Consider the following 13,895-nt stretch of genomic DNA (forward strand, 5'->3'; position numbering starts at 1 on the left):
CCTAAAGAAAACAAAAAAGGAAAGGCTATGAATAAGATAGGAAATAAATATGAAAAATTAAAAAGGGTAAATTTAACTAGGAAGGAATAAAATATAAATTAAGGTTAAAAATGAAATAACTGTACAACACAAATTAGAATGAAGGGTAAATTTAACTGGGAAAGAATAAGATAAAATATATAAATTAAAGTTGAAAATAAAATAACTGTACAACAAAATACACAATATAGAACTATATAAGAATGTATGAAAAAATATAAATATAAATGTAAATAAATATATACACAATAACAGCAGCTGTACAAGTATTAACCGGAAATGAAGAATATAATGTCCAGTGTTGTGCAATCCACATTATGTCTTGTGCAGTGCAAATATGCTTAAAGTGATTTAAGTGATGAAGTGAAAACAATGTCCAGAATGTCCAGTGTGTGTGTAAGAACTGTATGTGTGGGTCAATACTGTGTGGTGGTGTGATTGAGAGACCGTATCGCCTGCGGGAAGAAGCTCCTCCTCAGTCTCTCTGTGTTGGTCTTCAGGGAGCGGAATCGCTTTCCTGACCTCAACAGAGAGAACAGTCTGTTGTTGGGATGGCTGAGGTCCTTCACGATCTTCCTGGCCTTGGTCCAGCACTGCCTGCTGTAGATTGAGTGCAGGTCAGGGAGCTCGGAGCGGATGGTGCACTCAGCTGACCGCACAACCCTCTGTAGAGCTCGTCTGTCCTGCATGGTGCTGTTCCCGAACCAGGTTAAGATGTTTCCCGCCAGGATGCTCTCTATGGTGCACGAGTAAAAGTTCCTGAGCACCTTGGAGGGCAGTTGGAAGTCTCTCAAGCGTCTGAGGTGGTAGAGACGCTGACGGGCCTTTTTCACGACGGTGTTGATGTGACAGGACCATGACAGGTCCTGCGTGATGTGAACTCCGAGGTTCACCATCAACATTGCGTGCAGCAGCAACCACAGCCTCCCAGACACTGTTCAGAGAGGTGTACTGTTTTCCCTCCTTGTAAATCTCACATTTGATGATGGACCACAGGTTCTCAATGGGGTTCAGATCAGGTGAACAAGGTGGCCATGTCATTAGTTTTTCTTCTTTTATACCCTTTCTTTCCAGCCACGCTGTGGAGTACTTGGACGCGTGTGATGGAGCATTGTCCTGCATGAAAATCATGTTTTTCTTGAAGGATGCAGACTTCTTCCTGTACCACTGCTTGAAGAAGGTGTCTTCCAGAAACTGGCAGTAGGACTGGGAGTTGAGCTTGACTCCATCCTCAACCCGAAAAGGCCCCACAAGCTCATCTCTGATGATACCAGCCCAAACCAGTACTCCACCTCCACCTTGCTGGCGTCTGAGTCGGACTGGAGCTCTCTGCCCTTTACCAATCCAGCCACGGGCCCATCCATCTGGCCCATCAAGACTCCCTCTCATTTCATCAGTCCATAAAACCTTAGAAAAACCAGTCTTGAGATATTTCTTGGCCCAGTCTTGACGTTTCAGCTTGTGTGTCTTGTTCAGTGGTGGTCGTCTTTCAGCCTTTCTTACCTTGGCCATGTCTCTGAGTATTGCACACCTTGTGCTTTTGGGCACTCCAGTGATGTTGCAGCTCTGAAATATGGCCAAACTGGTGGCAAGTGGCATCTTGGCAGCTGCACGCTTGACTTTTCTCAGTTCATGGGCAGTTATTTTGCGCCTTGGTTTTTCCACACGCTTCTTGCGACCCTGTTGACTATTTTGAATGAAATGCTTGATTGTTCGATGATCACGCTTCAGAAGCTTTGCAATTTTGAGAGTGATGCATCCCTCTGCAAGATATCTCACTATTTTTGACTTTTCTGAGCCTGTCAAGTCCTTCTTTTGACCCATTTTGCCAAAGGAAAGGACGTTGCCTAATAATTATGCACACCTGATATAGGGTGTTGATGTCATTAGACCACACCCCTTCTCATTACAGAGATGCACATCACCTAATATGCTTAATTGGTAGTAGGCTTTCGAGCCTATACAGCTTGGAGTAAGACAACATGCATGAAGAGGATGATGTGGACAAAATACTCATTTGCCTAATAATTCTGCACTCCCTGTATTTTAGTCATGAACGCCTCTCTCCATTAGAGGACACGACAGCAGGTTTACTCTGGATAAAGATTTTTTTTTTTTGATTTAACTTGTGACTTAGACAAAGAGCACTGAGATTGCGCAGCCAGATGATGCGAAAGCGGCAGAGGACTCAATTGAAGGGTGGAGGGGATCAGGCCCTCGCAGACTCTGAAATGATGGCTGCTGCCCTTCCTGCTCTCTCTACATCGGCCCGACCTCTGCACACTTGTGAATCAGCAGCAAGTTCATCCTCAGCCTTCATCAGCTCAGAGTCTGTGCAGCTGCTTTTTGGAATCAGTCTCAGATCAGTTCTGTGAGCAGTCTCCTCTCACTGCTGCTTCAAAATCTGCAGCGTCAGCAGAAAGAGCTGCAGCAGTCTGAGACACACACATACATAGCTGTATAAGTGTGATGAATAACAAACTGCACCCTTCATTAAACAGCCTGTCATGGAACGCCCTCGCTGAGGATACGCTCAGCATGAATGCAGACATTGCTCTGATGATCAATAATCTGTCTTTACCTCCATCTTCAGCTGCTCTCCAACCAGCGTTTCCTGTTTCTCTGTCAGCGTGAGCCCGACTCAGGGTGCTGTTTTAATGACACAGTCTTACTGTACTCTGTCTGTGAGGCTCTAATAATTAAAATTAATATTGTTGTTTGTGCTCAGACTGCTTGTATAAACCCAGATTTAATATATATATTTGGATGTAAAGACTGAACCTGCTGCAGCAGCTTTCCTCTGACTTCAGTTAAAATGATTCAGAATTAAATTCCTTAAACATAATGGTTTTAAATCACATTTAACAAGATTTTGCTGCTGAGAGCAAATATTTATTACTGTCATTATTATTATTATTAATTTCCCTGTTCCGCATTTAGTGGGTGTGGAGCTCTCTCAGGATGTTTGTTAACGTCAAGCATCAAAAACATTTTAAACAGCTCAAAAGTGTGTCACAGTTAACTTTACATTAACTTCCATATTGGAATAATATGTGAAGTTATTGAGTCTATCAGCAGAGTGAAAATGAACTTCAGTACTACTTAGTAAGATGAAATAGGTTTTTGCACATCAATGTTTACTAATGTGTCCTTCCTCCTGACAGGTGATGATGTCACATGAAACACACACACTCGCGTTCACTCAGATTTCTGCTTTATTGATCGACATGCAGCATCAGGAGCCATGATCAAAGTCCGACATCAATAACTCTAAACACACGCTTCAGCTCCTCACGAGCAGCAGCATCCTCTCTGACGGTCACAAACCAAACAGGAAGTGTCCGAATAAAAACAGTCCCAGCTCGGCCCACCGCCACCCATGCACACGCAGGAAACATTCTCATCGTCAAAGTTAGGAACAAGAAGGCACAGCGACGACAAGAAGAGGCCAAGCAGCCCGACTGCAGATCTTAAATGCCAGGGTCAGAGGTCATGGTCTGTGATCCATGATCAGAGGCAAGAGTGTTCTGGGGCAGGCTGAGGACAAAGGGCACCAGGTTGCCCCGGGCCCCGGTGGGGGCTGGCAGGGCCTCGGGCAGGAAGCCGGCCTCCTCCTCGCCGATGTGGAACTGCAGCGTGCGGCTGCGGTTGACGCAGTAGATCCGGTCACCGAGCACAGCGCATCGGAATGGCAGTGTGTTTTCCAGCGGAAAAGTGGCGGCCTCGAGCCACACCTTCACCACTGTGCTGTACCTGTGCACGCTGACCTCGGCACGTTCGCGGTCCACGTCGAAGCGGTAAACGAGGCCGCGGTGCGCGACCATGTCGGCGGAGCGGCGGCGGCTCTCGTTGAACGGGCACTCCTCCCACTCATCGCGGCGGGGGTCGTAGCGCAGGAGGCGGTAGAAGAGCGACCCCCCCGAAACAAACAGCTGGCCGTCGCACGCCGTGGCCTCATGCGCCACCGCGAACGAGCCTTTGGGCAGTGGCGCCACATGGCTCCACCTGTCGGCGCGTGGGTCGTAGCGCTCCACACTCAGCAGGCAGCCCCCGCCCACCGCGTACAGCAGCCCGTCCACACCCACCAGTCGCAGCTGGCAGCGCGGCTCGCTCAGCGGCCGCACGCCACTCCAGCGCCCGCTCAGCGGGTCGAAACACAGCACACTGTCCTGGGCCTGTCCCCCCCGCAGACCGCCCGCCACGAACAGGTAATTGAAGAGAGTGCACATTCCAGAGCCGGTGGGTGGGGCCTCTTCCGGGAGGCGGGTCAGCTCCTCCCAGCGCCGCGCACTCGGGTGCAGGAACAGCACGCGCCGCGGGCCGCGCGCCTCCTCCCCACTCTCCGCCACCGCCAGAGCCCCCTCCCCCGCCTCTAGCCCCGCCCACTCCGTCCTCCTGCTCAAGATCAGTGCGCGCTCCGCAGCGCTCAGACGGCCGTACAGCGCGGGAGCACGGAGCACCTCCAGGTAGTGCGCGCTCATGTAGCTGTACACACGCTCCTGCTCGTCCTCTGCGCGGTCCCGCTTGGCTCTGCTCAGCAGCTCGTGGCAGTCCTGCGCGCTGATCCGCGTTCCCTCGGAGGCTGAGCCGGGCTCGCAGCGCGTGCCCGCGGCCGTGTTCCGGTCTAGGTCCTGGTTCCGGTCCATGGCGGCTCTGACGGTGACGTGTCTGCAGATCACACCCTCGGCTGCTGCCTGTGTACAAAGACCTTCGTGCCCGCACGCACCTCCTCCTCTCTGGACTCCGTTCACGCGACAATGTCTCTGCACACCGTGGGGAGGACCGGGGGGCACGCCCTGCAGCACTCCCGTTATCAGCGCCGTGAGAACGCGCGGGGTTCACCTGTGTGAGAACGCCCTCAGATACACTGCTGCACGAGCCCGTCTCTGTGACGTCATCAGCGCTGTTTGAGATTAAGAAGGGAAAAAAATGAGACCGAGCGAAAAACACCGAGCTGGTTCTTTTCTGTCCCCCATGTCTGAGCTTCAGTCTGATGCACCAAACACAAACATTCCCACCTGTGTTTGAGGTGATTCTTATAATAATAATTCGACACTTTAATCTCAGCTGAGGAAACAAAATTGGCAAAATAAATAAACAATAAAGAATAAATTCAGTTCATTTGAGGCTGTACATAGCTACAGATACCTTGGTGTTCATCTGAACAATAAATGCTCTCTACGGAAAAGGGCAGAGCAGGTTGTATCTGTTGTAACTGCGGAGGCTCAGGTCTTTTGGAGTGAAGGGCCGACTTCTGAAGACCTTCTATGACTCTGTGGTAGCCTCAGTCATCTTTTACGGTCTGGTCTGCTCTCTGGTCTGTTCTAGGATACCCCCTGGACCTAGTGGAGGTAGTGAGTGAAAGAAGAATGGTAGCTAAGCTGTCATCCCTGTTGGACATCATCTCCCACTGCATGCAGGAGACTCTGACAGTACTGAGCAGTTCCTTCAGTGGCAGGTTGTGGCACCCACAATGTGGGACGGAGAGACTCTGCTGGTCTTTCCTTCCATATGCTGTCAGACTCCACAATAAAGACTTTACAGATGACCACACAAATGCAGACACACACACACACACACACACACACACACACACACACACACACACACACACACACACACACACACACACACATCTAATACACCTTATAGCCTTCGCCCAGTCTCCCTGATTTACAATATTACAAAGTGCAATTTATCTGATGCAACATGAGCAATTCTCAGGTGAAACTATTACTGCTGGGCACAATGTGCAATTTTTCTGGAGCATTTCTGATGCTGTTGTTTACGTACATATATGTATATTTTTACAGATGTCCTTATTAAATTTTTAGATTTTATTCTGTACATTCTTTGGACCGTACATCCGAACATTTTAGTTTACACTGCCTGGAACATAGTATTTTATTCTTTTTTATTTTATACAATTCTATTGTTTTTCTTAATTTTTGCTGCTCTTAACTCTGTAGTGTCCACTTTCTGCCTTGACCACATGTGGGACTAATAAAGGTTATCTTATCTTAAACAAAAGCTGAGCAGGTGGTGAAGCATCAGTTATGAAGCTTTAGAGGTATGATGTCACCTGATAATGTCACACTTTCAGACCTGCTGCAGGTCAAGGGTCAGGTGAGTTCAAACAGGCAGCATGAGTGATGAAGACATAAATCCTAATGATGGGGAATATCTGCGTGATAACAGTCACACCTTGAGCAGCTGCTTGGGGCCTCCCCTCGCCTCCTGGTGTGGGCAGCTGAGTTCACTCGATGACCTTCCTGTTCTCCATCCATCAGATCCAGTGACAGGTGTGCCTGTGGACACCTTCGGGAGCTCACAGGTGGCTGTGTCGTATCTGACGTGAGCTCACCTCTGAAGTTTCTTTTCACACACAGACCTCAGATAAGCCGATCACGCTGTGTAACAGGATCTCTAACAGGAATCCCAGTGCAGACCGCCCCTCCCAGGTACCCCGGCCCCTCCCCCCAGGTAACCCAGCCCCTCCCACAGTGTAGAAACCTGCTGGGAGTTACCTGGCTCCAGGTGTGAGTCTTGAGTCTGTGAGCAGATACAGACATGAGCTCATTATCTGAGCGGTTAGCGAGCCATTGGCTCCTCCTGCTGTTCAACACTCAGAGACACAGCTGTGTGCAGATGTGCTGAACCTCGCTCAGAGAGACACAGGAAGCAGCAGCAGCAGGTAAGTCGTCAACACACACAGGTGAGCCAGGTGTGTCAGTTTTGACTGCAGAGCTTCGTCTGATCAAACCAAACAAAACGGGAGGAAACACCTGAATTAGCTGGAAGCTAAAAAACAGTCTTAAGTGGACTGTGAAGGTTCTCAGTCATCCAAGTCATCATAGTCTAAGGAGCTTGGAAAGAAAAGCGTGGTGGAGAGTTCTAGATCTGGGACTCTCCACCAGATCTGGGACTCTCCACCATTTGACCTTAGAAGTGAGGAAGCCTCTCGGATGAGATTTGAAACGTCTTCAAACAACTTAAAGAAGTCCAGATGCTTTTCTTTCCAAGCTCCTTAGAGTCTTTAATGGAGGAAGTGACCAAAACGATGAAACTGCAGCAGAAATGTTTCCTCAGAGGAGAGTCAGCTGATCGCAGCGTGAAGCTGAAAGAACCAATCCTCACAATTACGACTGTGGGATTAAACAAATTATTTCACTGTTACTTATTATCTGTATTATCATTGCATTAATTAACCTTGCATTAAGTCATTATCATTGCATTAATTAACCTTGCATTAAGTCATTATCATTGCATGGACGACAAACTGAAACAGGAAGTTTCATGTGTCTGATGATGAAGGTCAGACTGCCTCATCCTCACTGCTGAGCCTCCAGACCTCAGAGCAGCAGAGGTCACCACAACACCAAACTGGAGATTTCAAAATAAACCCCGCAGGTGTGATGGGATGGATTTACCCTGACAGAAGGACAAATCATTGATCCATCGAGCGACTGATAAGAGCTGCTGGTTCTGATATTCAGAGGAAGCAGGAAGTAAGGATCACAGTGAGCTTTTATTCATTAGAATCTGCTGAGGGTTTGGTTCCCACAGCTGGGGAAGAGACAAGATCAGCCAGCAGCCAAAAATAATAATAATAATAATAATAATAATGGATTGGATTTATATAGCGCTTTTCAAGGCACCCAAAGCGCTTTACAATACCACTATTCATTCACTCTCACATTCACACACTGGTGGAGGCAGCTACAGTTGTAGCCACAGCTCAACTGATGTCAGCAACTTCATCGTCAGGCCGACGCTCATGGGACACACACATACAAACAAACAAACAAATACAAACAAATAGACACAAACAAAAACTAACAAACACACATACAAACAGACAGGCAGCTACCCTTTGGCTGTGATGTCACAGTTTATGTAAACAGTACGTGTTTCATGACAAACAGCTGGTTCCTCCTTCAAACTCATTAGCTCAGATTGTTTCTGACCTGCAGGTTCCTCAAATCAGCTGATGGGTGGCGCTCACAGGTCTCCTGAATGTTAAAGACCATCAGAGCTTCATCAGAGCAGAGTAATACAACTCAACAAGGAGGAGGAGTTAAACAGAAGAAGTAAATCAAACTAGGAAACAGTGTGAACATGTTTAAAGATGATTCCCAATAAAAAATCAATTATTCTCACAGTTCTGAAGAAGATGTTTTATTGATCAGGTCAGCAGAAGAAACTCAAAGTCAAACATTTTTCCATCTGAATGAATCTAAACGACAGAAAATGTTAAAAACAAAAGAAACAAAATGTGAATAACTTCCACTTTAATCCCAGTTTCATCGTATTTCACTGTTGAAATGCAGTCAGTTACTGTGAACCATTTACAACAATAATCATCACAATTAATCATTCATCACTGTGCTCTGTGTTCAAACTGTAAACTTATCCAATCTTATTTAAAACTTTTGTGGTGCCTAAAAAAACAACAAAAATAAATAAAAAATGATTAAAGACACTACCTCTGTATGAGTGTGAGCAGTTTTAACATAAACTAAATATAAACATTTCCTTATTTGAGATCCAATTTTTTGCTTCACTTGTAGATTTTTAAAATCATCTCAATAAAAATAATAATTTTATCTGAGCTGAAAGCGTTTGTGGGACCTTGGTGGCCGAGCACTTTAATAACAGCGAGGATAGCAAATCAGGCGCAGGAGGAGTAGCAGGGAGAGGTGACCTGTAGGTTGCCGTCAGACAGATCAATTCTTTAAACCTGCAAGAACCGAACCATGGTGCCGGTCTCTGCACACATCTGAGCACACCTTTGCTCAGACCTTTATGCTGTGAGCCTCGCCTCCAAATGCATCATATGACACTGTCGCTGAACTCTGACCGAACCCGGAGTGAGCTATCCTCGAGGTCCCGACAACCTCAGGGTCAGAGTAACCCCTTGAGGTCGGACTCCAACTCCAGGAGAACACTGTTTTTGTCTCGCTGATGAGGAACAAAGAAAGGAATTAGTGACGTGAACATGTAAATTCAGGGCTGACCTCACCTACAACCCGTCTCATTTGTGCCAGTTTGAGCACATTGTCAGGCCATAACACTACCTGTGCATACACACAGAGCAGCTACACATCTGTATAACACCTGTCTCATAAGGGAATGGGCTTGATTACTGCATGAATTCAGAGGAAGGATGTTGTGCTGGGTGCATGTACTCGTAGACGTGTAATGAGCCTCTTAATGAACAGGCCACATTATGCTGATCATGGGTTCAGACTCTGAAAACACGTATGAAAAAAAAAGTCTTTAGATGGGTAAAGACCCACAGTAACACAGAGAGATCCCAACAATCAGACAACCCCTTTGAACAAGCACTTTGGTGACAGTGGAGAAGAAAAAATATCTTTTAACAGGAAGAAACCTCTGGCAGAACCAGAGATTAATAACAACTACTGATTAAATGCAGAGAGGTGTAGGACCATCACATGGTCTCGGCTCTGAGCTGTGCCCTTATTGGACGGACATGTTTGGCTTCTGTGGGCGCCATCTCTGCTGCGTACTTTTTCAGTTTTACTTGAGTAAAGAAGTTGTATCACTACTTCAACTTTAATTACAGTATTTGAAACACTAGTATCTGTACTTCTACTTCAGTCCTGAATGTCAGTACTCTCGTCACTTCTGTTTATCACAGCACTAAAGTTGTTGTTGTCCTCCTCCTCCTCCTCGCTTGTCTTCATCAGATTAAATATAGATTAAATCTCTCTGCATCAGCCTTCGCTGTAGCTGACTTCCTGTTTGATCAGACGTGCCTTTAAAGCGGCGACAGCTCAGTTCAGCCAGAGTTCAGCTGATGCATTAGAATGAACAAATTTTAATGGCAGAACTCGGAGACGGAGAGGAAGACGAGCTGCTCGCTGTCCTCATAGTGACATCACCACGATGCTCAAACACAACCTTTCATCGCTGAGCTGTCAGGAACCTGAAGTCTGCAGCTCAGACTGAGACGTCAAACTGCTGCTCCTCTTCTTCAAAGACTGCTGACGTCAGCACACAGAACACTCTGCAGACTCTGAATGACTCCGATAAATGGTGATGGCGTCCAGCATCAATGCTGAGCCGATCCAAATCACTCCACATCAGAGGCTGGAAGCAGGCCGACTGCCTCACTGTTACGTTTTTATTGTTGCTGGACGTCAAAGGTGAAAGTAGGGCTGGGCGATATGACCGAAAATTCATATCTCGATATTTTTTAGCTGGATGGCGATATAAGATATATATCTCGATATTTTTTTAAAGCCATGAAGTAACAACAAAAAGAGAGCTCTTAGTCAAAGCTGTGTCCCAGATGTCACACAGGAACTTTTATTAACATAAAGCATAGATGTACATGAAAAAAACTACTCAAAAATAAATTATGAGCATTTATTAAAAATAATGCTCCGTAAATAAAAGAAAAGTATGTTGTTTTTGTCCATAACAAAAAGCTCACAATTGTGCAGTCAAAATGTAAACTAAAAGACGCTGAGCATAATAACAAAGACAGATTTCACAGCTGCTCTGTTCCCAAGTTCTACTGTGTGACTGACAGCCTGGAGTTTGAAATCCGCTTCAGGTGCCATTTATGGTCCTTATACACACACAATACGGTAATATTACGTTGAAGCACAGTGCGTATTACTACGCGAGGCTCCTTGGTAGCCGTAATGCTCCGACAATCTATCAAGCGGTGCAGCTCCGTAGCTTACCAAAGTCGTACTAAAACATTTTTTGACAGATTGCTGAGCGCTGTGTTCCACATAAAATCGGTTCACGGTCATCAAGCACAACTAGAATTCATACATAAGGCGGGCTGTCAACTTTTGAGAAAATGAAAGGATTTTAGGCTGTGCAGCCCCTGTGGGCTGCATGTCGTTAGCATGGTTAGCTCATTAGCGTGGTTAGCTCATTAGCACGTTGACGCCATCCAGCCCCACGCACAGAGCGATGCGCAGTAACTCGTTAACGGAGATTTGCCGTGTTCATCTTGTTGCTGCCTGCAGGTGAATCTATGGGGGAGGAGGGAGAGTTGTGTTCAGTGAAGGAGAGGCAAGGCGGAGTAACGTTGCGTAAAGACAAAAGTGGACAAAAGAGAGGCAAACTTGTGGCTCCACAACTATAATTATAACGTATATATCGATATAAAGGATATGGTCACATCTTATATCTCGTATAAAAATATATCGATATTTTTAAAAAACTTGATATATCGCCCAGCCCTAGGTGAAAGTGCTGGTCCAGCCTCAACGATTAAAGACGATCCACACAGAACCAAGAGGAGACACACCTCCACTGTCAGGACTCACCTATACCGTCACTAAAAGGACAGAGGTCAGACTGTATGGAAAGGCAAGAGAGCCGGAGCTGCAGACACATCTGATTAAAATGACACAAAATATTATATAGTATATAGTACTATAATAATATTATAGTAACGGGTTCGTGTTACCTGTGCAAACCTGTGAATATTCAGTCATAAGCTCCTCCCACATTTCTGACTGACAGGTGTCAGACTAACTGACTAACTCCTGAGATTTGCCTGTTTGTCTGTAACTGCACCACCCGAAGTCTGAACGCACCATCACTCCACCCACCTGTGCTGGACCTTCACCCTGCAGCAGCATCACTGGCTCGTACACTTCCTGGTTCAGATCTGGTTGGTTGTTTGAGGTCAGGGCTGACCTTGGTAACCACTGGTTGTCAAGGCAACATGTAACGACTTGTCAGTGAGACTAAAAGTGTGACACAGACCGGAAACAGAGGATGTTCCCCTTCAAAGTAAAAGCATCAGGATGAGCGATTTCGGAGTGTTCGCTCCCGACTGCCTGTGAAGTTCCACTGTGTGAACGTTCGGGGTGAGCTAACCAATGTAACCTGCAACCGCCACACACAATCAGACTGACGGTTCAGCAGTAGCACCGAGACCATGGCGTGCTTTTACAGCGACTGTAAGTTACTGAAACATCATGTGGTTGTCATCTGTGACACTTCACAGATCTGGATCCCTTTGACATCAGAATCAGAATCTTTTATTAATTTATGAAACAAATGAAAACTTTCACAGATCTTAAATGCAAAGATAAAATGTTACATAATCAAATCTGTAATCTCTGGAGCGGTTCTGCTTATATTAATGATTATTGTGAAATGTTTCCATGTATTTGTACTATTAATTATTAATAATGCTGTTTCCTTGTGTCTTTAAAGCCTAACCAGGGTCCAGGTCTCATATACATATGCACTGATTAAAGCAACGTTAACATATCGCTCCTGTTGTATAAATCAATACAAAAAGGCATCCACCATTTCCAGTTCTTCTTTGTGTAGTGTTAGTAGCGTGTTCCTGCAGATCATGGCAGCAGTCAACGGGTGACCACGGGCTTCGTCTAGCAACCACTTGCCAAACGGTCGGGGCCTGTGTGACTGAGACGTGGACACAGCATGTCTGTCCTCACATTGGACGGACATGTTTGGCTTCTGTGGGCGCCATCTCTGCTGCGTACTTTTTCAGTTTTACTTGAGTAAAGAAGTTGTATCACTACTTCAACTTTAATTACAGTATTTGAAACACTAGTATCTGTACTTCTACTTCAGTCCTGAATGTCAGTACTCTCGTCACTTCTGTTTATCACAGCACTAAAGTTGTTGTTGTCCTCCTCCTCCTCCTCGCTTGTCTTCATCAGATTAAATATAGATTAAATCTCTCTGCATCAGCCTTCGCTGTAGCTGACTTCCTGTTTGATCAGACGTGCCTTTAAAGCGGCGACAGCTCAGTTCAGCCAGAGTTCAGCTGATGCATTAGAATGAACAAATTTTAATGGCAGAACTCGGAGACGGAGAGGAAGACGAGCTGCTCGCTGTCCTCATAGTGACATCACCACGATGCTCAAACACAACCTTTCATCGCTGAGCTGTCAGGAACCTGAAGTCTGCAGCTCAGACTGAGACGTCAAACTGCTGCTCCTCTTCTTCAAAGACTGCTGACGTCAGCACACAGAACACTCTGCAGACTCTGAATGACTCCGATAAATGGTGATGGCGTCCAGCATCAATGCTGAGCCGATCCAAATCACTCCACATCAGAGGCTGGAAGCAGGCCGACTGCCTCACTGTTACGTTTTTATTGTTGCTGGACGTCAAAGGTGAAAGTAGGGCTGGGCGATATGACCGAAAATTCATATCTCGATATTTTTTAGCTGGATGGCGATATAAGATATATATCTCGATATTTTTTTAAAGCCATGAAGTAACAACAAAAAGAGAGCTCTTAGTCAAAGCTGTGTCCCAGATGTCACACAGGAACTTTTATTAACATAAAGCATAGATGTACATGAAAAAAACACTTCCTGGTTCAGATCTGGTTGGTTGTTTGAGGTCAGGGCTGACCTTGGTAACCACTGGTTGTCAAGGCAACATGTAACGACTTGTCAGTGAGACTAAAAGTGTGACACAGACCGGAAACAGAGGATGTTCCCCTTCAAAGTAAAAGCATCAGGATGAGCGATTTCGGAGTGTTCGCTCCCGACTGCCTGTGAAGTTCCACTGTGTGAACGTTCGGGGTGAGCTAACCAATGTAACCTGCAACCGCCACACACAATCAGACTGACGGTTCAGCAGTAGCACCGAGACCATGGCGTGCTTTTACAGCGACTGTAAGTTACTGAAACATCATGTGGTTGTCATCTGTGACACTTCACAGATCTGGATCCCTTTGACATCAGAATCAGAATCTTTTATTAATTTATGAAACAAATGAAAACTTTCACAGATCTTAAATGCAAAGATAAAATGTTACATAATCAAATCTGTAATCTCTGGAGCGGTTCTGCTTATATTAATGATTATTG

The 13,895-nt window shown here is 45.8% G+C and overlaps 1 protein-coding gene across 1 annotated transcript; it reads right to left on the minus strand.

Annotated features, from left to right (window-relative positions):
* Positions 1–3,236: 3,236 nt before the first annotated feature.
* Positions 3,237–4,947, minus strand: LOC309689318 (kelch repeat and BTB domain-containing protein 11-like). The gene has a single exon (XM_082505621.1). It carries the CDS (start codon positions 4,683–4,685, stop codon positions 3,510–3,512), a length of 1,176 nt encoding a protein of 391 aa, XP_082361747.1. The 5' UTR covers positions 4,686–4,947; the 3' UTR covers positions 3,237–3,509.
* Between the last annotated feature and the right edge of the window lie 8,948 nt (positions 4,948–13,895).

The sequence above is a fragment of the Aulonocara stuartgranti genome, assembly GCF_965226115.1.
Source record: "Aulonocara stuartgranti genome assembly, chromosome: 15".
Classification (NCBI taxonomy): domain Eukaryota; kingdom Metazoa; phylum Chordata; class Actinopteri; order Cichliformes; family Cichlidae; genus Aulonocara; species Aulonocara stuartgranti.

Coding starts and splice junctions, on each gene's coding strand:
- LOC309689318 (XM_082505621.1), bottom strand. CDS start 4,685: ATGGACCGGAACCAGGACCTAGACCGGAACACGGCCGCGGGCACGCGC.